This window comes from Globicephala melas, chromosome 2 (assembly GCF_963455315.2).
Source record: "Globicephala melas chromosome 2, mGloMel1.2, whole genome shotgun sequence".
NCBI lineage: Eukaryota > Metazoa > Chordata > Mammalia > Artiodactyla > Delphinidae > Globicephala > Globicephala melas.
In genome coordinates this window covers 32,998,423-33,024,670 of record NC_083315.2, presented here as the reverse complement: position 1 = coordinate 33,024,670, position 26,248 = coordinate 32,998,423, and the positions used below count along the sequence as shown (strand labels likewise).

General features: G+C 47.5%; 1 protein-coding gene across 8 annotated transcripts in view; it reads right to left on the bottom strand.

Annotated features, from left to right (window-relative positions):
• ARNT2 (aryl hydrocarbon receptor nuclear translocator 2) overlaps positions 1-26,248 on the bottom strand; it is a 203,148-nt gene that overhangs the window by 158,503 nt on the left and 18,397 nt on the right. For 3 of the 8 annotated variants that reach the window (XM_060293754.1, XM_030878462.2, XM_030878464.2), the window contains exon 1: positions 17,817-17,947. The exons of 3 other annotated variants lie outside the window; for them this stretch is intronic. In XM_060293754.1, the coding sequence (XP_060149737.1) occupies positions 17,817-17,913 (97 nt within the window). In that variant the 5' untranslated portion in view covers positions 17,914-17,947. Of the gene's footprint in view, positions 1-5,653; positions 5,790-7,528; positions 7,607-17,816; positions 17,948-26,248 lie in introns of those variants that run through there. 2 more of the 8 variants (XM_060293756.1, XM_060293755.1) reach the window with 2 other exon arrangements.

Genomic DNA, 26,248 nt, shown 5'->3' with positions numbered 1-26,248 from the left:
TTCCTTTTCCCCATAAGTTTTTTTGATGCTCCCTCTGTCTTACATTTTATTTGTACATAGAAAATGTGTCTGTTTCTAGAATATCTATTTTCTTTTTTTGTCAATTACCCAGTTATCTATACTTGCTCTAGTATTGCACCATTGTAACACACTTAGTGATGCAAGTTTCTCTCACTGCTCTTACCTTTCAGAATTATCTTTGTTCTTCTGGCTTATTCTTCCATTTAAATTTTAGAATAATTTGATTGAGATATAAAGTTTAACCTCCTTTGGAAATTAATTGGATTATCTTGAACCTACAAATTAATTTTGGAGAAAAGTGACAGTTTTGCAACATTTAGAATTTTCAACAAAGAATTGACATAAGCCTATAATTTACTCAAGACTTCCTTTTTAGCTCAATAAGAAGTCTTGCATTTTCATCATATAGATCCCCCCACTTTCTCATTCAGTTTATTTCTAGGTACTTTGTGATGTTATTACGATGTGATGTTGTGTTGTGTATTATGATCATTGCTACTAGTGTGAATGAGATCTCCTTTCCCAGATTACTTTCTGATTGGTTACCAGCTATGAAGATAATTGTGCTACGATAACTCTGTCATGCTTGATGTCAACTGATTTGACCAGCAGCTAAGATAGGTGTTGCCCTCCCCTCCCTTGCTGTTCTATGTACGTATTATGCTTTCAAAATCTGGCTACAGAGTTTCTAGGGCCATTGCCACATGTCCTGCCATTTCACCAAATTTTTAAAATTGTTGTAATGATTCATCATTAATTCTTCTGAATTTTCTAATTTTACAAATCCTATGGGGTACAAATAATTATACTATTTTCTCACTTTAAATAGTTAAAGGTTTAATTTCTTTTCATGTCTTATTTCACTGGTCAGAACTTCCAGAATATTCAATAATAATGACCAATAACTGGGTACCAGAAAGGCCACAGAGCTTTGCAGTGAAACATACCTGGTTTCAAATCACAACTCGAACAGTTCCTAGCAATAATCTACTTCAAAGGATCATTTTAAAAATTAAGGATAATGTATATGAAGAGCCTAACACAGCGCCTGGGAGGGAAGAAAACTCTCAGGAAGCAATGATTAAAATTATCATGATTATGGTGATGGTAAGCAAACTTGCTTGGCCCTTGAATTTAATTGTAATGACCTGCTGGTTTAAGACAAATATGCTTTACGACATCAAGGAAATCTGCTCCTATCCCATTTTCTTAGTTTTCTCAAGGAACGGATGTCTCATTTTATCAAATGCCATTGTGGTAACTAAAATAGAGTTTTAGATACGAAACAAACCAGTGAAAGATGCAACCGATGAGACTAAAATTCACTTTAAAGGTTAAACTTTTCTCTAATGTCTTTTAGGAGCCACTCTTAATACATTCAAATAAAAATATAAAAAACATGTCTCTCTCATCTGTAATCTATGTTCATATCTACCAATGTGATCAGCTGTCAGCCTTCTTTGGAAAAATGACAACTGCTCCCCAGATCTGGCAACTTTTTCATATGACTCGAATGTAAGTTACCAAATCTCCTAGGACACCCACCCAGGAAAGGTGGCCAGAGGAAGGTCACTCACCAGGTGAGGGTCACCCAGTGAGACCCTCACTCAGAGGTGAGGGTCTCCAAGGCAGAGCCTGGTTTTGTTTTTTTTTTTTTTTGGCTGCATTGGGTCTTCACTGCTGCTCTCAGGCTTTCTCTAGTTGCAGCAAGTGAGGGCTACTCTTCATTGCGATGTGAGGGCTTTTCATTTGCATTGGCTTCTCTCGTTGCAGAGCACAGGCTCTAGGCACATGGGCTTCAGTAGTTGTGGCCCACGGGCTCAGTAGTTGTGGCTTGCGGGCTCTAGAGTGCAGGCTTAGTTGCTCTGCAGCATGTGGGATCTTCCGGACTAGGGCTCAAACCCGTGTCCCCTGCATTGGGAGGTGGATTCTTAACCACTGTGCCACCAGGAAAGTCCCAGAGCCTGGTATTATACATTTAGATGGAAAGTAGCCCCATAAGCCCATTGTTGATTTGCTCCAGGGCTATTGAATTTCACTCCAAAAGGAAGAAAAGTGGAACCTTGACCGTAGCACTGAGCAGAGAGGAAATCAAGTTGGATACCTACTGGGTGACAATGTGGCCATGGTCATACCTTGCCCCTGGGGGTGTACATGAACACAGCCTTTGTGAAGGATGAGTTGGCAGTATGTGTCAAGAGACATTAAGTTACCCATGCCTCACAAAAGGATGCCACAGCTGTGTGTGTGTGTGTGTGTGTGTGTGTGTGTGTGTGTGTGTGTGTGTGTGTGTGTATGTACTTCATATATGCACAGAAAAAGACCGGAAGGCAGATACAAGTACATCAATGTGTTAAACTTGGCTATTTTTGTTGTGGGAATGACAGGTGGGTTTCATTTTCTCCTAAAAGCTCTTTTTGTTTTTGAATATACAAGGTTTTTTTCTTCAACAACATGTGTTAATTTAACATTAATCTAATGATGTGTTAATTTAATGACCACAAACAGAGAAATACGTATTTTTAAAGGGTTTCATTGTAAGCCACAGTCGAAAGCATATATAGCTGGAGAGCTAGAAGCAGTGAACGAATGAGACAGAGATAAAGGAAGGGGATACCTTTTTAATAACAAGAGTGTCCAACAATGGAATGGACTGGCTTAATAATAATGATAAACATCCTATACAAAAATATGTAAAATATTTCTGTATAAAGGTAATAAGATTTATGTTGAGTGCTCGCTATGTCCCAAGCTCTTCACGTGTGCTTTACATCCAGCCTACAAGAGAGGTATAAAGTCAACTCATTTTACAGACGAGGGAACTTGGGCAGAGAGAGGTCAGGGCCATGCCTCGGTCGCATGACTGCGAAGCAGCAGAGCGGGCTCTCGCCATTCAGCCACCCCCTGCTGGGCCCTCGCCCCTCAAGGTGCTCAGGCAGAGGCTGGGCGGCCAGCAGACACCTTCCCCAGGTCGGGTGGGGGCAACCAGAGACGCTGTAACATCTAGACTCTAAATCACAGGCCCATGTGGAAGCTGCGTGACATGCAGGAGATGTCCATGCTTTGGGGTCACGGGCAAGCTATTCATTATCCCTAAGCTCCAGTTTCCTCATCTATAAAAAAAGGAATATCCCCACATCATGCACAGTTACTGTGGGGATTAAGGAAGATCCCTCATTTAAGACGCCTGGCAGTCTACAAGCCACAGAATGCCAAAGACTGTGGGCAACCACCAGAAGCAATGAGATTGGCATGGAAAAGAGTCTTCCTCAGAGCTTTCAGAAAGAACCAAGCCTGCTGACACTTTGATTTCAAACTTCTAGCCTTCAGACTGTGAGACAATAAATTTCTGTCGTTTAAAAAAAAAATAAAGAAGACTGGCAAATAAAAAATAAAAATAACAGATGCCTGGCAGAAGTTATTTCTCCTTTCCCCTTTGACTTTCCCCCAAGAAAAGAATATTTTTTAAAGCAGACATTGTGTGTGTGTGTATTTTTACATAACCCTTGAGCAAAACTTAGCTTCTCTGTGCCTCAGTCTTCTATCTATAAAATGGGCATAATAAGAAATAGTAAATCCCTCATGAGGTTGCTATGAGGATTAAAAAAGCTAGTACCCATAAAGCACTTAGAATGATGTCTGGCACACAGTAAGCACTTCTAAGCGTTTGCTAAGTAAAACACACACACAGACACATACAAAACTTACAATCATTTTCTTACGGCAAGGAATTAGGTCACTTCTGTGATTTGATTTCTATGGCTCTGTCTCAAAGGAGTGCAGGGAGGGTGACAGTGGGCCACAGAAGAGGGGGGTGGACACGGGACTGACTCCTCTGCAGCCCCACGTGCAAAATGCCCCCCAGGGTGATGTTATTACAGGGAGACACGGGGGCTGCCACACACCCGGGCAGCCTGAGCCGCGGTCCTCGTCCTGTGCTGACCTCACACTGCCTCCCTGCTGCGAGCTCTGCCTTTAAGTGGCTGGCCCACCCATAGCCCAGGGAGGGGTCAGCAGACAGGCCCCAAGTGTGCCTCCACCCCCTCTCCCAGGTCTCTGCAGGGCTCCACAGATGCACACCCCCCGCCCTGGACTGAGGTGGACACGGCTCCCTCCTCACCACACCGTGCTCTCACCCAGGAGAGCCTCACCTGAGCAGGTGCACGTGCCCCCGTCACAGCCCTGGGACCCCACGGTCCCACACAGCTCCACACTGCCTTCAGAGGGTTCACGAAAGCCAGCAAGGGAGCCCAGAAATCCCGGATGAACCACCCGTGCCCACCTGACTCTGGTTCCCTGTGGGCAACCCAGGCGGGCACTGGCAAGGAATTCCACTGAGAGAAGCGTGGTGGTCATGGTCCGCACCTTGACTTCCCCCGCAGTTGAGGGCTGACCACACGTAACAAGGAGAGGCTCTAGTGCCACAGAAACGTGAACACATTCTACAGACCAGAACACCACGTCAACATGCATATCAATCCTAAAAGCAGAGGAGGAATTGTCAACTGTACAAGTAAGAGTTGCCATGTGTAGGGACTTCCCTGGTGGTCCAGTGGGTAAGACTGCAAGCTCCCAATGCAGGGGGCCTGGGTTCACTCCCTGGTTGGGGAATTAGATCCCACATGTATGCCACAACTAAGATCCCTCATGCCACAACTAAGGAGCCCACATGCCGCAAGTGAGACCCAGCACAGCCAAATAAATAAATAAATAACATAAATATTAAAAAAAAAAAAAAGTTGTCACATGTGGCAAAGTCACTGCTCCCCTTCGGGTCTCCCCTCAGGGTCTCCTCACCTCCCATTCTCCCTTCAATCCCCCGCAGTCAGGCCTTTGTCCCTGTCACCCGGCTAGGGAGCTGGCATCATCTCAGGGGTCTCATCTCTGCCCCCGCCCTTTTCTGTGGGGTGCAGCTGCCCACTCACCATCACCAGCACTCTCTCCTGGGTTGCCAGGGGCCGCATCCCCTCCCTCCCACCTCTCCGGCCCGCCTTCTCCTCTCCTTGGCCAGCTCCCCCTCCTCCAACAGGCCTCCAGGCACTTACACCACTCCCTCTTCTCTGTTCTCCCTCCAGGTGAACCCATTCAAGCACTGGCATCAATACCATTTCTGTGCTGATGATTCCCAAATCCAGTTCTCAAGTCCTGCTGTCACGTCCTAAAGGTCTCTCCGTCCTCTGGGTTCTCTGCTGGCCTATCGCAGGGCCTCCTCCTTTGATCCCTCTGCATCTACTCTCCCACTCTTCACACAGGAGTCTGAGCTGACCAGTCCACCTCTTACTTCTCTCCTCTAGCGGCTTCTCTTTGCTCTCAGCACAAATGTGGAGTTCCCTGCAACGATCAGCCAGTTCCTGTGTGGCCAGGCTGCTGTCCACCTCTCCTGCCCACCTCTTCGGCTCTGGCCACACAGCTCTATCAATCTTATGAACACACTGTGTTCCCTCCCACCTCAGGGCCTTTGCACATGCTGTGTCCTGTGGCCAGAAAGCTCTCTTCCATCTCTTCACCAAGTTAACTCCTAACGGTCATTGAGATTCAGCTCAAACATCACTTTTCCAAGGAAGCCTGTCCTTGGCCAATCCCTTCCCCTCCCATTCTAGGTCTGGTCCCTGGTGACTCATGCTTACTGTACCTGTACTTCTCCTGTGAATGAATGAAAGTCACAGCGGTCCAGATGACAGATAACAGGGCCTGAATGATGGAGCCACCCAGAGGGCATTCAGGAGGAAGGAGATGATGTTACTGCCTCAAAATACATGATGTGTCACTGTCAGAGCCCAGAAAGGAAGACTCTAAAAAGCCTTGGTCACCTGATCCTCCTACACTGAGACTGCATGGGGCAAAAAATTTCTGGAGGAGGAAGAAAAATACGGTTGGTTCAGTTGCATATTTACATCTACCACACCGTACACTTGATATATGGGGACTCTGCAGCAAAGGAGAGGTGTGATCGCTTACACCTTCCTCTGTCCATTTATTCAGAGGGTCACGCTCTAAACAGGCATCTGGTTCTAGTCTGGCTTCATTGCTATGCGACTCAGTTTCCCCATCTATTCTCCAACTAAGAAATGGGGTTAATCAGGACATCCCTTCCTTCTGCAGAAGCTGCTGTAAGAAAATGGGGCCTGTTTCAATTACACACAGCATTTGCAAAGCTCTGATTTTGAGCCAGGAGCTGTGCTACCAGCTGGTCGGTCAGAGATGAAAAGACCCCATCCTGCCGCTGACAGGTTCAGTCTTGAGTGTGATGGAGACCCAGAGCCAGGTAATTTCATACTGAGAGCTGTGTGCTATGCAAGAGACTGGACACTGGGTAGTGGGAAGGACCAGGAAGATCCAAGAAGGCTTCCTGGAGGAGGCCACACCTGTGCTATCCTGGCAATGGACAGCAAACGCTTCAGGGAGGACTGAAGCACGATATAAAAGATGCCCTTTTCCTAAGTGTATTCCTTTGATTGCTCCAGAATTGGTGAACAGACTCATTCATGCCCCTGCTTTGAGGGGCATGCCCTCTTGTTCATGTCCAGTCACTGGCGCTTTCTGGCCTTTTACCCCAACTGCAACTCCCAACAGGATCTAGAATTATTCCCCCACCTCAAATGCAACCGTCTTGTATAGCTCCTTGCTCAGGATCCCTGGTCATAACCAACGACAAATGCACAAATAGACAGAAATATCTCCATCTACAGCAGTCCCACCCCAAATGCCAGTATTGCCCCCAACCCAGGAAATGCTGTTTCCGTTACACACAGGGATGGAATGACTGCCTACCCTTACACAAAGTTGCAGGTTTTCAGCTCATTTCAACTGCAGTACAAGCTGAGGCTTTTGAAAGCTTCACCTGAATACAGAAAACAGATCTAGCTTACAATGCAGCATCTAGCTAAGGACTATTTCACATTTCAGATGCAGACACAGTGTATAGAATTCCTAAAATACAGTATAGGGAGCAAAAACCTGGGGGAAAATGTGAAACTTGAGAGCATTACAGATGAAAAGAACATGAGGAAATGAAAAAACATTTTGTTCCCTCCTCCACTATTTCATGTGAACCTAAATAAGAAAAATATCCCTTGATCTTCACGTTGCAAAACAATGTTATTGACATGCAAACTCTCACAATACAATGACATAATTTTTTTTTTCTTCTTCTGCAGTACGCAGGCCTCTCACTGTTGTGGCCTCTCCCGTTGTGGAGCACAGGCTCCGGTCGCGCAGGCTCAGCGGCCATGTCTCACGGGCCCAGCCGCTCCGCGGCATGTGGGATTCTCCCGGACCGGGGCACGAACCCGTGTCCCCTGCATCGGCAGGCGGACTCCCAACCACTGCGCCACCAGAGAAGCCCTGACATCATATTTTAATGACCGTTCAAATAAAACCCAAAAGGGTCTCTCCATGGTTGGGAGGGAGTAAGGGACAGCTAACCAAAGAAAAACGCTCTCGTCACTATTCATTTCTCTTAGAACAATTCTTTTCGCAGAAAGCATAAAAAATTTCACAGCCATACCTTTTCAGAGGGATTAAACAAAGATCTTTCTTCCTTGTGACCAGCACCTTCTTGGGAGAATCTGTTTTCCGTGTAGAAGAAATGTCAGAAACCTCTGGGAGGAAATGAGCTGCATTTGTATTCCGCTCAGAAAATGTCATCACAGATCTGTTTACCTTAACTGTGGACCATGATTCAGCCGTGACAACTGTCTTGCATACTGATCAATTTATTTGCGGCAAAATTTCTAATGTTAACTGCTTAGGTTCTGAAAAATTGGTGACTTGGATTTCTTGTGCAACCACAATGTATGTTGAAATCTCTAGATTGTTATCAAAACATGTCAGGCAGAGATCAAAAAAGATTCCTCCTGATGTGCAAGGGAGAAAGGGTCCCTTCCACTTCTGGAAGGAAGGCAGGGCACATGACTCCCAAAGGCCCTCCATAGGGTGGGATTTTTGTAGCACAAGGTACAGAAAAATCATTAGACCGAGAGCCAGGGGACTCTGATCCCAGGTCCTTGCTAGACTTTAACCAGCCGTGTATCCTCTGTAAGGCAGCCCTCATCCAAAGGTGGGCTGGGTGGGGGTCTCTGCAGCAGGGCAGGAGGTGGTAGACATGGGAAGAGATGGCCAGTGGACCCAGGAAAGAAGGAAGAGGCCAGGTCCTTCCTCCCTCAGCTCGTGTCTCCCTCCTGGACACAGAGCCCTGGCTGTGGGCCTGAGTCACTCCTAGCCAGCAGGCAGGTTTGGCATTAGGGAACTGGAACCAGTCCCAGGGCAGCCTGGGGAGATGCCCTCCCACCTCAGCTAGCAATGCTGGCTTACGCAGAGCCCTGCTCCCTGGCCCGAGTGGGCAGTGCTGTGCCCTTTGGAACACGGACACTGCACCAGAGCCCACTAGGGCGTTAGCACCTGTATTCCCACTAGTGTCCAAGCCCACCTTCCTGGCTGAAGGCCCTGCATCCCTGCCTTGAACTTTACAAAAAGGGTAAAACACACAGACCCAAGAAGAAGACGGACAACCAACAATCCCAGAGGAAGAAAGGCAGGGAGGTTACCGATGAGGTTATGATTCTGGAGGAAGACAGGAGAAGTGAGCTCCACACTCAATCTGGCCGCCTTCTGGGACATGTATATATATATATATATATATATATATATATATATATATATATAACCACAACGGGGCCTCCACCACGAATTGTCCCATGCTTGAGTCAAATACGACAGCCAGAGACCATCAGAGGGAAGTGGGTCTCATCTGTCAGGCAGAAGACAGGCCAGGTCCCCTGGGCTGTAGGCTCGGGGTCTGTCAGTGGACAGGCTGCCCTTGAGAGCGTCTTAGAGGGATCTTCAGTTAAAATCCAGGCTGTGGTTGAAGGAAACTCTTTGAGGCAGGAGGAGACATGAATATACGTGAGAGACCTTCCTGTACGAAACGGAAGAGGCCAATTCTTGATTACTGCCAAGGCCTTGGCACGGCGGCCAAGGATATGAAGGGTAAGGGAAGAAAGGAATGACTCGCATGCGTGCTGACTGTCCAAATACAGTTTGAAGTTGAAAAGAAACCAAATGAACTCAAACATCTGACATAAAGTGAAAAGCTAATAAATTATGGAATACCCACACAGATAAAAAACACTCAGCCATTAAATATTATGATTTCAAAGAATAACGTTACCGGAAAATGCTAAGGGTACACATTCATAGAGCAGGATACAAAAGCTCAGAGGCGAACATACATCTGTCAGGGATTCATCAAAATTCAGCTTCAGTCACCGTATTTGCCCTGCTTCTGAACGAATGCCTCGACCTTTGAAAGGACGAGCAGTGGAATACCGATTTCAGGATCGTTTCTGGCGTCCCTGAACTTGGGGGTAATCAATGACCCTATAATCACATGGGTCGCTATCGTCATCTCCATCTATAGTAGATCAACAGCAATCCCAAAACAAGGCATGCCACACAAACTTACTGTTCAAGTCTGAATGTTCACTTTCAAACGTAAATAGGCATTCTAGACGAACTAAGATTGAAAGGCTCCTTATATATATGTTTCAATTCTCCCTATCAGATGGTTTATAAATATATTGTTGCAGGAGTATAATGTGTCATAATTCATTGCCATAGGCTGAAAGCTATTAATTTTACGTGCAAAACCAATTATTAAGAATTTTCAAACACTTAAATGTAAGAGAAAATGGGGAAATGATACAAATATTAAGGGAGAATGCATTAGCTTGTTGCCTTTAGGAAGACTGTTATATCCTTTTTGAGCTAAGATGTCTATAGAACCATAAATAATAATACAAAGCAGAATAAAAGAGATTATCAGAGTATGCTGTAATTAATATATATTTTTTAGAGATTTTGAAAGACTGCTTTTTAAAAATTATGTATTTATTTTTGGCTGCGTTGGGTCTTTGTTGCTGCGCGTGGGCTTTCTCTAGTTGCAGCGAGTGGGGGCTACTCTTCGTTGTGGTGCATGGGGTTCTCATTGTGGTGGCTTCTCTAGTTGCGGAGCACAGGCTCTAGGCACGCAGGCTTCAGTAGTTGTGGCACACGGGCTCTAGAGCGCAGGCTCAGTAGTTGTGGTGCACGGCCTTAGTTGCTCCGCAGCATGTGGGATCTTCCCGGACCAGGGCTCGAACCCATGTCCCCTGCATTGGCAGGCAGATTCTTAACCACTGCGCCACCAGGGAAGCCCTGTAATTAATATCTTTGTGGAGTTGTTTGGTATATGTACTGGCCTTCATAGCAATAAACTGTCGAGATTTTAAATTTTTACAATTTATCTGTTTAGGCCATGCATCTTTCAAGGAAAATTCTTATTTGCAAGTTTTCATATCTGTACAAGGATGAATTAGTAGCCAGCTTTGTCAACTTTGCTACCTGCAAACTGCACGAGAGAAAACCTTCAAAATCAAGTACACCAGGCTGATCTAGAGGAAATCATCAACAATCTAGATGCAATTAAGAAAACAAAGAGAAAAAAGAGGAGATGTTAGGGAAATACGAAGTCTGCCTGATACCTCTCGTTCCTCCCCCAAACTCAACTGCAAACGAACATCTATTTAGTATCACCGACTGCAGCATGATGAACACAGGAGCAATCAGCCGTGAACAGTGCCCATATATTATTCTAAGTCAGATGTCAACCTTTTACAATGTAACTACTACTAATAAATAATAAAATAGCAATAAAACCTATTTTTGTAAAATGTCTGGCTTTCACTCAACGATGGTGATATTCAGCTCCAGCCTCAAACACAACCAAACGTTGACTTTGATGCTCAGAGATTCAGCATTAGGTCCAATGGATTTAATTCAATGCACCTTTAATACACACATACAGCAGAGAAAGATTCTGTGCGTGTGTCTGTATGTGTGTGTGTGTCTTGAGGTCAGTACACTAAAAAGGGGACAAAGCTATATTTGAATGGTCAGATTACCTGTGATTTTTATTTCCCACTTACCATTTTCTGTATCTCTAAGTTGTTACAATTTAGAATACAGTACTCTTATGATGGGGGTACAATGCAAGTGGTTGATTTGAAAGTGAAGGAGCAGGCGTGGGATGCTGGACCCGTGGGCGGGCTGCTTGGGAACTTAGAGCACAGAGCTGGGACGTGGAAAAGAGGCCGGCAGGTGGGAAGTCGCGCAGCACCTACAGCTGAGCAAGCTCGCCCTGGAGGAAGGGGAAGGGGTGGTAGGCGGGAAGGGGGCGCGGCTCCAAGATGAAGTACCTGCTGAGTCCCACAGCAGGGCTGTGAGAGAAGCACCACCATCCCCATTTCCCAGGTGAGATAGTATTTATTCTTTTCTGATGAGAACAGTAGTAAATATACGTGGTCAACAATCTGAAATATTCAGGAAAGTGGAAAGAACGGGGAGATGAGGCCAGACAAGAGGAGAGGAGAAAAACAGGAGGAGAGAAACAGAGAAGGTGAGACTCCAGCCAAGAAATACTAGGAAAGTAGTCATTCGAGCTGAGGGACATGCTGCCGCCAGCTCAGAAGCGGGGACGAGGGACAGCGGTGGCCAGAGGCCTGGGCCTGCCCCTCATCCCCCACCCCCAGTCCATGACTTCTCCATGCCCGTGGGCCGTGGGGAGCGAAGGCCCACTTCCCTGCACACACAGGGGGCCGGTCACTCCAGTTGGTACCATTCAGAACCAGGACCTGGTCCTGAACTCCTCACAGCTGTGCCGGCCTCTCAAACACACCCCGACGCTTACCTAGTATTTGGTCCCAGGCACAGTGGAGGCGGTGAATACGGAGAAAGGCAAGAGGGAGCCTGATAATGTGAGGGAAGAAGGACCAGCAAAGAGCCCAGGACACGTGGCTGTGTGAGAAGTGACACACAGGTAAGTTCACAGAGCCCCGGGAACTGAGGTGTCAGCACACCCACACCGCAAGCAGCAACGCATGGGAAAGGTCCAGAGGCTCTGGAGGCAATGAGCCGGCGCACTCGTGGTGAACACTGTTTACCCAGTGAGCGACGGACAAAGCGAGTCAGACTAGAGTCTCAGAGATACCGTGGCCTTATCAATCCTCATCCAAACAAGGACACTTTTGACAGAGAGTGGCACATATACTAAACCAGACCGCACGCAGCTGTGTGTGGACGCCAGGTCCTGGACGCCACAGTGAAAGGGGTGGGTAACACCTCTGGCGCCAGGACCCATATACTATGAGCAAACGCACCCCCACCAGGACACTAGATGGTTAATGATCTGGGGTATGTGGGTCACCTGGGAACACCACTGCCGAGTTTAGACTCCCCGAACCGCCCAGCAAGCAACACTTCCGAACCTTCACTCAAACCCTAAGGAGGCGGCACTGTGACGGAGACCCCTGGAGGCACGGGGCGGAAGCAAGATCATGCTGTTACAATATGTCATTTGCTGAGCATGGGTCTCTAGTCCCCGAGGGCAGGGAGCAGTGTCTATTCATTTTTCTTAGGGACTCGACACATCTTTCAACGACTGCCATGCTCTCCTTGTTGCCATGTTTGAGATGAACTGGGTCCCGTAGAACAGGGTTCCTGGAAGCCTTGCTGAATGCTCAGATCCTAACTGCTCTTCTGAGTGATGTACCCACCTGTTATAGACTGCTTTGTGTCCCCCCAAACTTCATATGTTGAAACCCTCATCCCAGTGGAATGGTATTTGGAGGTGGGGCCTTTGGGAGGTCATTAGGTCCTAGGGATGGGGCCCTCATGATGGAATTAGTTTCTTTGTAAGCAGAGACAGGAGAGAGCTTGCTTCCTCTCCCTGTCTCTCTGCTCCCAGCCACGAGGACACAGCAAGGGGGAAAGAGGCCAGCGCCTTGATCTTGGACTTCCCAGCCTCCAGAACCGTCAGAAATAAATGTCTGCTGTTTAAGCCGCTGGTCTATGGTATTCTTGTTATCGCAGTTTAAACAGTCTAAAACACCACCTCTGGCCTGAAAGTCAACGAGAAACAGAGTGCCTGTCTGGTGAGAAGTTGGGACTTCAGCTACAGCTGGCTCGCCCAGGCTGGACGAAGCCCCCGCCACGTCCTCGGGTAAAGACAGGAGGGGGAAGCTCTATAATGGTGAGAGCTGGGCAGAGACAGGGAAGGACGAAGGAAGGGGGTGACTTGGGTGAAGACAGTGGAGGTTTCCTGGACACCTGGATGGAGGTCATTTGCTCACTGGTGCAGAGCATCATAGATGGGACGCCCAGGCCCCTCAGTACATACATTTCACGTGAATGAATGAATGGGTGGAGGAATTAATTTTACTCTGAGTGCTGCTCCAAGGGGCACATAAAAGGTTCTCAATTATTCAGGTGCAAAATCAGTGGCAAGTAACCAATGGCAGCTTCAAAGCCGTCTCTGGAGCCCACACACCACCCATGTCTGACCCGGTAACGACCTTGGATAGAGTATCCTTATGACTGCCCGCTCCCTGTGGAGGGAAAGAGGGGAGGAAGCAGGCGCGAGACAGAGGAGTGTGGTGAGAAGGACGCACAGGAGGCACTGCTGTTTGGATTGGGAGGAAGTGGAACGGAGGAGAAGCGGGGGGAAGGGAGGACGGGGACCCCGCAGTGAAAGGAAGCCAGTTCAAAAGCCTGAATGGCCCCTGCTCAGCAGCAGTGGGTTCTGCCGTCCCCAAAGCAAGAGCACCAGACAGTGGCTCTTCTTGGGGGTGGGGGGGGGGGCGGTTCCTATGCCCTGAATCTTGGAGCCTAAGGGTTCCTGAACACTGAAAACCAAAATATAAGGGAGCAAGTGCTACAGCCCAGAGACGGAGGAAGCCCAGGGGGAGAGCCGGCAGCTGGAGAGGCACGCTGCGCATCTGAGAAAAGCGGCCTGGAGGTAAATGCAGGAGGGAGGACACAGGGCCAGGAGGAGCCATGCTGGCCACCTGCTGTGTCTGCAGACACCAAGGGATGGGGAGCTCCCTGGACAGTGGGCTTTGGGGAGTGTAAAAGTCATCCCGGGAGGGATGGGCATGAGCGGGTGAACACACCCCACTGGTACCAGCAGCTCACCTGCAGGTAGAGTCCAGGTGCGGCCTCACGGGAGAAGGACTTGGAAAGAATCAAGGAGAAGGTGGCCTTGGACGTTCCCACCTGCTATGTGCTCTGCCCACCCGCCACCTTGCACCCAGGACTTCAGAAAAAGTCATGACTTACTTCACTCTGAATGACAGTCTCTAGGTCCATCAGAGTGAAGTACGTCAGGAAGAGAAAAACAAACACCGTATGCTAACACATATACATGGAATCTAAAAAAAATGGTCATGAAGAACCTAAGATGCAGACCTACTAGAGAATGGACTTGAGGACACGGGGAGCGGGAAGGGTAAGCCGGGACGAAGTGAGAGAGTGGCATGGACATATATACACTACCAAACATAAAATAGATATCTAGTGGGAAGCAGCCGCATAGCACAGGGAAATCAGCTCAGTGCTTTGTGACCACCTAGAGGGGTGGGATAGGGAGGGTGGGAGGGTGACACAAGCGGGAAGAGATATGGGAATATATGTATAGCTGATTCACTTTGTTATAAAGCAGAAACTGACACACCATTGGAAAGCAATTATACTCCAATAAAGATGTAAAAAAAAAAAAAAAGAAAAAGTCATGTAAAATCTCCTTGAGGCACCACTTTTTACCTCTCTAGTCTAAGCTCCTGGTTACCCGCCTGCTTACCTCCACCGTCCTGCTCCTGTACATTTCCTTCCCCTCCCTCCTCTCCTCTCCCTCCCCACCTCTTCCACTTCCCTTCCCTTGCACTCCTGCTGCATTACTGCCCCCCCTTGAGCCCCTCCCTCTCCACCCCTTGTCAATTTTCTCTTGACCCCTCCCTCTGTCCCTTGCTTGCTGGTCCCACTTCTCAGCCCTTTGACATCTCTGATTCCCGCCAACCCTCTCCCTGACACAAAAGCATATGCACACCTTCACCTAAACTCTCTCTTTCTGAGGTCCCTCTGCCCTGGTATTGTCCCTCGGGACTCTATCTCTGGCTTCAAGTTTTCAGGTGCGGTCACATGCGACTGTGTGACTCCACATAGAGATGAATGTCAATGAGGTAAACTTTCCATAGGAAAACGCAGCAGAGAAAGGCAATATTGTTACACACCCTCAAGTCTATAGACGTCCAGTGTCATGCTGTCGCCTGGGGAAGGACCAGCGTTTCTCATTCAGGAAATCTTGTCAAACAGGAACAACAACAAAAAAGAACGCTTCTCATTCTTTAAGTGCAATTCTTCTCATTCTTTACATGCCTTTACTTGAAAAAGAAGAAAAAAAACCGGGAACACACCCCACAAAAAGGTGATTAAGGAAATCACTATCCTTCCAGAGATATAAAATCTCCTTTGAAAAGTTTTATGAAACAAAGTGGTTTCCCTGTTGAATATATTCCTTGATGAATGTAATTCATCCATCATGCGAGAAATACATTGTGCCTTCAGTTTTAAACAGTGAGTGACCACAAATACAAAATGTGCAAAGGAGTAACAATGTTTACATGCAAGGCATTAAAGTCGGTTTTCTTTTCAAAGTGATTACTGTATTGTTTTTGTGCTCCTTGGTACCAAAAACCAAATGGATCGTTCCCCGTGGCCCAATTTCTGCCAGGACCCTGATACTTGAAGGGCGGAGTGGGTGAGCTCCTGGTGAAGGAGCTACTGAGGTTTCCTAGAACCATGGAAAGCTTGGGCTGGAGAGGCCTTCGGTGATCATGAGACCACACTCTACTTATAGATGAAGACCCCAGCCTCCAAGAGCTCATGGGAACATCACTCTGTGCTCAGAGGCTCTGGCCCAAGCAGAGAAGTCCCCCTCAGTCCAGACCATCTAAGCCAGAGGTCGGCACACTTCTTCCGTGAGGGGTCAGCAAGTAGATATCTCGGGTTTTGCAGGCCACGGTTTCTGTGGCAACTACTCATCTCTGAGGTTATGGTCCCAAAACAGCCATAGATGGTATGTAAATGAGTGGGTTTGGCTGTGTGCCAACTTATCAAATGATACTTGAATTTCATATAATTTTCACATTTTGTAGTATTATTCTTCTGTGGGCTTTTTTCCCCCAACCATTTAAAAATGTAAAAATCATTCTTAGCTTGTGGGCCATAGAAAAATAGGAGGCAGGCCAGATGTTGTCCATCAGCCACTATTTGCAACCTCTGGTCTAAGCAAATGAGCCCAAGCCTCCTGCCAAAGCAGGTCCCAGGAGAAGCTGAGGAACCTTCTACCTCTAATGCAGCTGACGGTGGGCACGGCACTGCCCTCCCACTGTGCCCCAGAGATGCCGGCGAACACAGCAAGTGTGTGTATTTCAACACGGTCCACACCCAAAAGAGTAGTAGTTAGATGGGAAACAGATGTTGCATTTTTACCTATTGAGAAAACCCCCAATCTCTGAGGCTGAGCTCCCAGGAGGGCTCCACCAAGTCAAACCCTCACGAGGTCTGTGGTCAGTTCCATCAGGCCACCTGAGAAGGGGACCGGGGCCACCATACCTGGACTTGACCCCGAGGCAGAGGAGGGGCCCAGGCAGAGATCAAGGGGTGGCTGGTCATTTCAGAGAGCTGCTTCTACTGCCTGGCCTCCTGCAAGATGATCCCCACCCAGCAGGCCACCCACGCATGGCCAGAGAGGGCTTCAGCCCCTGGGTGATCTTTCAAGGAGGATGAGGGACGCAGAGCCTGCCCTCGGCACCAAGGCCAGCAGGAGCTGCCAACAGCAGTGCAGGCAGTGAGAGAAGGCTGCAGAGCCCTGCAGAAGCAGCTGGATGAGTGGGAACAGCTCGGGCTGGGGGCTGAGAAACAGCTGGCTGGGTTGCAGAACCAGGGTCCTGGCAGTAAGCAATGGGGCTGTCCTGGCCGCGAGGCCTGAGGGGAGAATGCACAAGGAGAGGACAGAAGATGAAGCAACAGAGAGAGGAGTCGGTCCTGGACTGCAAGAAGCGCCGGCCAAGCTGCTTCCGCCCATCCCCACCCATAGCCCCGACGAGGGACGGTCCTGAAACGGGTGTTCTGGGAGGAGGCTCAGAGCAGGCAGGGCCCCTCCGTGCCGCCTTCAGGATCCTAAAGGCAGCCCCGCAGCTACCGGGGAAAGGAAAGGCCAACGGGCTTTCAGAGGAAAGGCGCTGGCGCCTTTACCGGGACATGGGCAGGAGCAACGGCCATAAAGACTCCATGCAACCCATCATAACCCTGCTGTTCCCGGCAACCCACCTGTCGGAAGAGAGCCAGGGCCTCTGGAAGGAGACCTTGTGGAGCAGGCAGACGGCCTGCCAATCGCAGGGCCTGGGCTGCTGACTTTGCAGGGACAATTCGGGGTTTGAGTTCTGGTTTCGTTGTTGCCTTTGCAGTAAGTCCCCTACATACAAACAAGTTCCGTTCCGAGAGCGCGTTCGTAAGTGCAACAGAGTTAGGTCCCCAACTAATACAACCGGCTGTATAGTACTATACTGTAATAGGTTTATAATACTTTTCACACAAATAATACGTAAAAAAGAAACACAAAAAATTAAAAAAAAAATTTTTAATCTTACAGTACGGTACCTTGAAAAGTACAGTACCAGCTACATCACTGCTGCTTTTATGTTTGCTTCTGGACCTCCTGGGTTTGAAATAAAGATACTGTACTACTGTACTCTAAACAGTACTATACAGTAAAGTACATGAAAGCACAACCACTTGTACAGGATACACACACGTGACAATGTTCGCCAGACACGTGAACTAACTTACGTGACTGCATGTGCGAACGCACGTTCGCATCTTTGAAAGTTCGCAACCTGAAGGTACATGTGTAGGGGACTTACTGCATTGGAGGGATGGGGTGGTGGCGACAGGTGATGACTGTTTTTCTTCAGAAGAATTCCACTGCACGGTTCCCCTGACTGCTGCCCACTGCCCCATGGCGGGAGGTCACGGGGGCGGGGCGTGTGATACTGGATCCTGTATGAATGATATCAATGAAGACGAGCAGAGTGTCGGCTGGTGGAAAACTCCCCTAGGACATGCTCTGGGGCAGGAGAATGTGGGATTCATCCCTGTGCACGCACCACCCAGGAAGGGCCCAGCACAGAGCGGGGCAGACTGAGCTCGTGGGTGAGCTGACCACGGAAAGCTGCACAGGCTCTCCCAGGTACACCGTCCTCCCCCCACCCAAGGTCTGGACTGGCTGCCTAAGTGACTGCTTTCAAGTTTCTGGCGGTGGGGGGAATGGGGGGAGGATATTATGACCCTCATTCCCACATTCCCAATCCTGACGATTTCTCTGTGTCACTAAAGCTAAACAGACCACCCGAGCAGAGCAAAACCCCAAGGTCACAACCAATATCCTTGAAGCGTCAGGCAGATCCAGCCCTTCAAAGACATCAGGAGAAGGGTATGGAGAAGCCAGGAAGGAGAGCCTGAAACCATTTACACGTCAAATCTGAGACTGGCGGTGGTGGCATCTGGGGTCCTCTGGGCTCTGTCTCCTCTGGGCTTGTTCTTCCTGGCTCTGGGGTATCCCAAGAGGGAATACACCCAGGGAGCTTTTGGAGGGGAAGAACTTTGACTTAGGAGCTCTGCTATGGGTTTGACTGGTTTGACCATACAAATGACACATAGTTGACCTTTCCATTCTCCCACGGGTCTACCTTAGATCCAGGGTCTGGCAGGAAACTGGCCAGCATGGCTGGGGGACAGGGGAGAAGAGAGGCTGGTTGGGCCTGGGAAGTGGGGAGACCACCTAGATCTCAGAGCCGGGACCACACACATTGTCATACGACCTGTTGACTCATCTTAGAGGCTGAAAGCCCAGTCACAGCTATGGTATCGAGTCAGAAGGCCTAGGAAGCCATGGTGGTACCAGGAACAGTGGCTCTCATCCTGGGGAGGAGACCTGAATGGCAAGAGAACCCTTCTGAGGGGACAAAAAGATCCTGACGATGGCTGGTGGTCCCTCACCGGCTGCCCTGTTGGTACTTCTCAGAGGACAGTGATGTCCTGTGGATGTGACTCCAAGGGGGGCAGGGTAGGGAAAAGGACGAGATGCCAGGCAAGGGTGCAGGGGTGCTTCTGCCGCTTCCTAGGACAGAATGGTGGCCGTGACCCTGGCTGGCACGAGAAAGGGCCTGGCTTTCTTGACTGGGCGGAGGCTCTGCTGGGAACTTCGACCCAGCAGTATCAGGCCACAGCATCCCTTTGTTCTGAAAAGCTGTGTCAGTCAAGTTCATTTCCTCTGCTTTCTATCCTAAAAGGAGGCTTGGGCTATAGAAAAGGCATTCTGAGAAGAAAGAACCTTCTGGTGACTTACACTGTATCAAGTAAACCCTCTGTATTTTCCAGGCCACTTCCTGGCCTGAAGGATGTGTCAAATACACATCGAGGGTTAAGTTCATTACACGTCACAAAATTATTTTTGTCTATTTCTAGATCCAGGGGCCAGATGTGGAGATGAGCAGATGACAGAGAATGAAAGTTGGGAATTGCATATTAAAGGGATAACGTTCACTTTGAACCAACAGTGGTTCTCAGAATCCTCTGCATATCTCTTCCAGAAGAGAACGGAATTCGCCCCTATTAAATTGAAGAATCTGCTTTGTGAAGGCATGTGTCAGGGATGTGGGACACAAAGCTTACGGTCTCAGTTCTGCCAGTTCCTCCTCTGTGTGACCTGGACCCTCCTTCAGTACCACTTCCCACATTTATCAACTGAGGGCCCTTCAGCGGACAGTGGTTTCAAGCAGCTGAGAAAATCCCTGCACAACTGTGGCATAAGGTTGAACACAATGCTGAGGCTGGAACACAAGAACATCCAGGTCCCTTCTTTGCTCACCTGTGAAGCTGGGTGAGCCACACTCTGACCCACCCCCGCTGCATCTGTAAGTGATGCAACCCATGTACTCATGCCTCATGAGATCATGTCCAAGAAACGGTTAGTAGGTCAATGTGGCAATGCACGTACGAGTATGGCTCACACTACGCAGCAGTTTCCCTAGCGTCCTCTGAGTCTGTGCACAGACGTGGTCAGGGAGAACCATTCCACAGCACTGCCTCTCGTAGGGTTGGAGGAAAGCACCCAGATCTTGGGCCTCTGGCCCACAATGAGTGTTCCACTCAGTCATCAGATGAGTACAGTCCTTATTATGCAAACACCAGTGGTGTTTAAGTCCCTGTACTCAGCCCGCAGGTCAATACAGTAGACAAGCAGAGACTGCCCTTCACCATCATCAGGACCAGCTGCTGAGGGTGGGTGATCTAACCATAAATGCCAGAGAGACACGGCGAGGCAGAGCGGGGCTGGCCGGGCAGCAGGAAGGGAAGCTGGATGCAGACTGTAAGCCCTCAGATGACAGGAACAAGGAGGAATTATAGTAGAACTGAAGGGTAGCAGAGAACTTTCCAAGAGCTGGGACGGGAATGTCTAAATGCCTTATAAATGAACATGTCACCCAGCATGGGTGGGGGGCTATCGGGCCATGGCTTTATCATAGGGAACCCTGCTGTGACTACAGGGTTAAAAGAAATGACCTGTATCTTCCTAAGACGCATGACTACATGATCTTCAACTACCTGGCAATAATGTACGGACTAGAGGTTCCACGGTTAACCTCAATCTTTATATTCTAAAACGGAACTCAGTTTTTCCTTCCCGAACCATCTGGTAAGCTGACTTCCGTTCTTTCCATCAGCAGAACCTCATTTGTTTTCAATCTTGAGGCTCAAAACTCCCTGCTTTCCTTCCGTTAAGGTTTTCCAGGCAGCCATCTTCTATCAGGTACCATGCCAGGCCCTGCCTCAAACTCAAAATTGAGTGGGATGGTCCCATACAGACTCAGTTTGAGCCGTGAACAAAGAAGTCATTTTTAAGTGTCTTAGGAGAGAAGGAGACAGGGACACAGAGCACACAAGCTCAGGTCTCAGCAGGAGGAGCCTCGGCCACAGAGCCCTAGCCTCGCAGGCCTGCTGCCCCTCCTCACGGCCCTTCCTGACGTCTGTTTCTTCTCACTCTTCCCACCCGAGTTTACGACCTTACTGCCCCAAACGTGGGTCACTACAACAAGCATCTAACAAAAATAGTTCTGTGCTAGCGCTACGGACTGAATTGTGTCCCCATCAGAAGTCACATGTTGAAGCCCTAAATCCTAATGTGATGGTAGTCAGAGGTAGGCCTCTGGCGGGTGATGAGGTTTAGATGAGACCTCGGGGGCGAAGGCCCCACGATGGGACCGGTGCCCTTATGAGAAACACCAGAGAGCTTGCTTCCCCCCTTTCGCTACCGTGTGAGGACACAGCAAGAAGTGGGCCATCGACAAGCCAGACAGTGAGCTCCCGTCAGGAACCAGACGGGCCAGCACCTTGATCTTGGACTTCCCAGCCTCCAAACTGTGAGAAAATGAATATCTGTTGTTGAAGCCACCCGGTCTGTGGTATTTCGTTATGGCAGCCCAAGCGAATACAGTTGGTCAACAGCACCTAGGCAAAAAGAATGCCTTTCATTTGTGAAAGGTGTTCTAAACAATTTAACCAGATTAAGAGTAGTGAAAACGTTTTTCCTCTTCGTGGACACCGAGGGAAGACAGCCCAGCGAATGATGACCACACCCTCGTGTTAACCAAGTCTTCCCTTTCCTCGGCCCTGCCCCCTCCTAGGTAGTGGCCTTGGGAGAAAGGGGCCATTAAGAAGTTGGGTTTTGCTCTGATGGAAAGAGGGTCAGGAGGAGGTGAATTCTGATGGCAGCCTGGGGCTCCTATGATTGCTGTTCTAGGTATCCTATTAAGATAATACCCTAAAACCCAACTCTACTTGTCCAGTTATGCTCGAAGTAGAAAATATGGGGGCCAGGGGACTTCCCTGGAGGTCCAGTGGTTAAGACTTCACCTTCCAAGGCAGGGGGCGTGGGTTCGATCCCTGGTTGGGGAGCTAAGATCCCACATGCCTCAAGGCCAAAAAACCAAAAACAGAAGCAATATTGTAACAAATTCAATAAAGACTTTTAGAAAAATGGTTCACATCAAAAAATCTTAAAAAAAAAAAAAAAAAAGAAGGAAAATATGTGGGCCTGCATGACCCAGGAGCTGTTAGGAGCTACCAATAATCCACATTTATCTTGAGAAGAAGCACGGACCTCAAGAATCTACCTCCCTGGCCACAGAAGGCAATCAATCGCATTTCCATCTTTTCGCTTTTATCCATACACCAAATAAACGGTAAATCTCCATTTCTAAAGAGTACTTAATTCAATCGAGCCTCCTGGATAGACTGGGGAACCTGAAATAGGGAGCAAATATGGATCACGACCCTCAGAGGTCATCCTGTAGAGATGCTATTGACATAGCTATCTTCATCGAAGAGAGTGGAAAAGCAACGTGCGTCTTAGGGTTTCAGATTTTAAAACAGCCATTTAGTGAGCCACACTCGCAGAAACAGGAAGTCTGCTCTACATTTAAGAAGTCAAAGATTACACAGCATTTCAGGCTCCCAGGAAGGACATTCTTGTCTTGAGCTATTTAAAGGCATTTGAGTCCCTGTTCATCCTCATCTTGATCATCTCATTTATGTTCATCTTGACAGAAACAAGGCTACTCTGAGCGGACCTTCAATATTGTAAAGCAAAAACACCCAGTGTGCCAAGACTTGGTCAAGAGCAGCTGGATATGGGCTAATATCCCATGTTACTCTGCAAAAACATCTTTGTGATAAGTGTTTATTTTAACAACTCGCTTGTTGTACGTCTTATGTGATCCTTCAACTTCAGCGCTTTGTGCTGCAAAACAAGACTTATTTTTCACAAGGAATGTTACAAAATTCATGTCAGATTCTTGGAAGCAACCATAGATAGAGACAGCTCCACATTCACATCTTTGAAGCGAAGATTCTGGGTTTCAGTTGTGTCTGGAAGCCTGAGTCTGTGAGACAAATTAGAAATCCATTCTCTACCTGTTTGTCTTTTTAGGACTCTTTGGGAGGAAAACAGTGAAAGCTGTTTTGTCAATAAACCAAAGGAAAAGTATGACTCAGACAACTGAAAGGAAAGGTTTTAAGTGATAGTGAAGCAGTACGGGTACAATCACTTTGGCTTCCACCCGCAGGTAGATCTTACAGCACTATTACAGACAAGAGGGTGCTATAGTAACACCACGTGGGACATTGACAATGACACCGCCATGGCTGGCCTGAGAGCGTCTCCAGGAGACGTGGCACAGGCTGTCCTGACCGGAGAAGCAGCCCCACTGAGGGAGAGGAGTCCTCAACTTGGACTGACTTTACCACTCTATAGTCCTGGCAAAGTGGGAAAGCTTCTGAGCATCTCCCCAATAAATACGGGAGTAAAGTGACATAAAACCAAACTTCATGGGAGTGGTGTGCAAACCAAATGAAGTAACCACAACCTGGGACACACAAAAGCACCTGATCAATTACGGATAATCAATCATCTGTTGAACTGCCTGTCCCGCCCCCTTCTGCACTTTGGGGACAGTGCTGAGAACCACGTTTGAGATATGCCCCCCTACACACACACACTCACAGTCCATGTGGCTAAAGTGGGACCCCAAGAGGGCTCCTGGGGTGGGCACATGCCCAGATCTGGTCTGTCAGAGTACTGCATCCCCTGGCAACAGACCCTGGCTCAGTGCTATCATCTGACTTCTGCAGGAGTTTCGTTGATGAGATGTAACTGGACCACCCCTCGGGGAGAGCCTGCCTGAGATTAAAACCAGCACAAGAGGAAGGGCTAGAGGACCGAAGGAAGGATAAACAGTGCCGTAGGTACAGTGCTAGCACCTCTGGATCTTTATCTGAAGCCAAACGCCCGCCTGGCAATCCTAACTTTATGAACAATAATTCCTGCGTGGTTTGTTTAAGCTAGTTTGAACTGGGCCGTCTGTCTTTTGAGAGTGAAAGAATCCTGGCGAATATATTGTGATTTTATTTTCTCTGAGTCTCCCCCTCCCCCTATTCCTCCTCCTCCTCCCCTCCCCCTCCTCCTCCTCCCCCTCTTCCTCCTCCTTCTCCTCCCCTCCCCTCCCCCTCCTCCCCTCCCCCTTCCCCTCCTCCCCTCCCCCTCTTCCTTCTCCTCTGCCTCTCCCTCTCCCCTCCTTCTCTCCCTCCCCCTCCCCCTTCCTTCTTCTCCTCCTCCTCCTCCCCTCCTCCCCCCTTCTTTTCCCCTTCCCTTCCTTCTTCTTCTCCTTTTTCTTCTCCATGTCTCTCTCACACACAATAAATATTTGTAATCGGTATATATGATGAATTATTGGACAAGCACAACACTTCACTGGCTACACTACAAATTCTGTATTTGCAGAAAAATCTCACTCATTAACATGGATGGAAAAGCCCTAAATAAAATCTTAGCAAATCAAATCCAGCATATCTTACAATAATAATATTAAAAGAACCATGCAGTGTTACCATGTACCTTTTATTCCAGGAAGATGCAGATAATTCACCATTAGGAAATCTATTAATAGCTTAACTAAGAAAAAAAAAAAACAACCTGTGCTTATCTCAATAGACACTGAAAAGGACATGTGACATAACCGATCATGTGACTCATCCCTTTGACAGGTACGTGCTCCTAGTGTTACGAGTTGCTGTGTGCTTCCACACTGACTGCTCAAAGCTGCCCTTGTTCAGATCACTTGAGAATCATTTCTCAGCTCCATGTGGAAATGGTCCTCAGAGCCAGAATGATTCCAGTGATGGGAACAGCTGACATGTACTGGGCACAGACACCGTCCAGCACACTGCTAAACACTTTACATGCAGTGTCTCATTTCAACAGCTCAGCTCAACTGCTCCAGAAGCTAGGTATTGTTCTTATTCCATTTCACAGATAAGGAAACCAAAGTTAAGAGGCTAAGTAATCTGCCTAAAGTCACACAGCTAAGTAACGGCTAGAGCTAAAATGCATGCAAACCAACGTACGTTGGATTTAAAAGCTACTGCTTTTAATCACACAGTACGAAATATGGCCTCTAAGTTAGGAACACATTCTCTATTTAAAATTTTATTCGATTATAAATTACAAGACCAAAAAAGCTGGAAAATATGCTTACACGAAAAGAGATAACCATAGTTAACTTTTTGTTGAATATGAATCCAGACCCCCTTCCGTACATATATAAATACAAATAAAAATAGATATATTTAATATGAATAAGATCATATTATTAATATAATTTACTTTTCTCAACTAATAAACCATGAAGCTTTTTCCTGTCAATAAAAATAGAAGTATATCATCATTGTAATGCCTAAATGATAGGCCATTTAAAATACATACAAATAATTTAACCATTATTTGTCATTGTTGGACATTTAGATTGTTTCCAGTTTTATAAACAACACTGCAAAAATCCTTTCCGTACGAGGTATTTTCTCACTCTGATTATTTTCTTTTTTTTTTTTTTTTTTTTTGCAGTACGTGGGCCTCTCACTGTTGCGGCCTCTCCCGTTGCGGAGCACAGGCTCCGGACGCGCAGGCTCAGCGGCCATGGCTCACGGGCCCAGCCGCTCCGCGGCATGTGGGATCTTCCCGGACCGGGGCACGAACCCGTGTCCCCTGCATCGGCAGGCAGACTCTCAACCACTGCGCCACCAGGGAAGCCCTGATTATTTTCTTAAAATCGATTAACATACTTGAATCAGAGACTTTACACATTTACCACCACCAGAAATAAACGAACTTCCCGGCCAACGCAAGATTTTATAGTGCATTTTAACTGTTGCCAAACCGACAAGCAAAATGTATACCTTGTTTTGACTTTTATTTCATTAGTTATCAATGAATCTAAACATAATTGTGATTATTTTTATTTATTTTCTGAATTGCTTAGTTCTTTATTTCAAAAATGGTCTTCGAGCTTTTAGTCTTCCTTTTATTGTTTGTGTATACACACATAGACTCACACACTCACACATACACACACGTGTACAGATATACATACATTGATATTAACTCTTCCTCACATACTTTAAAAATATTTTCTCCGTTGATATTTAACTTGGTCTAAGCTGACTTTTAAATTTTAACTTATGAAAAATGTTAAGATATACAAAAGGGAATGAAATTTATACAAAAAATTCCCACCTTAAGAAATAAAACATGCCCTATTGAAGCTGTAAACTTTTCCAATGGAAAAACTTAACACTTCCTTGTATTACATTTTAAATATGATTCTAGTAAACCACACATGGCTATAGGTATATATTTTTAATCTAATTTGACAATCTTTGTTTCCTAATCCAGAAACAAAGG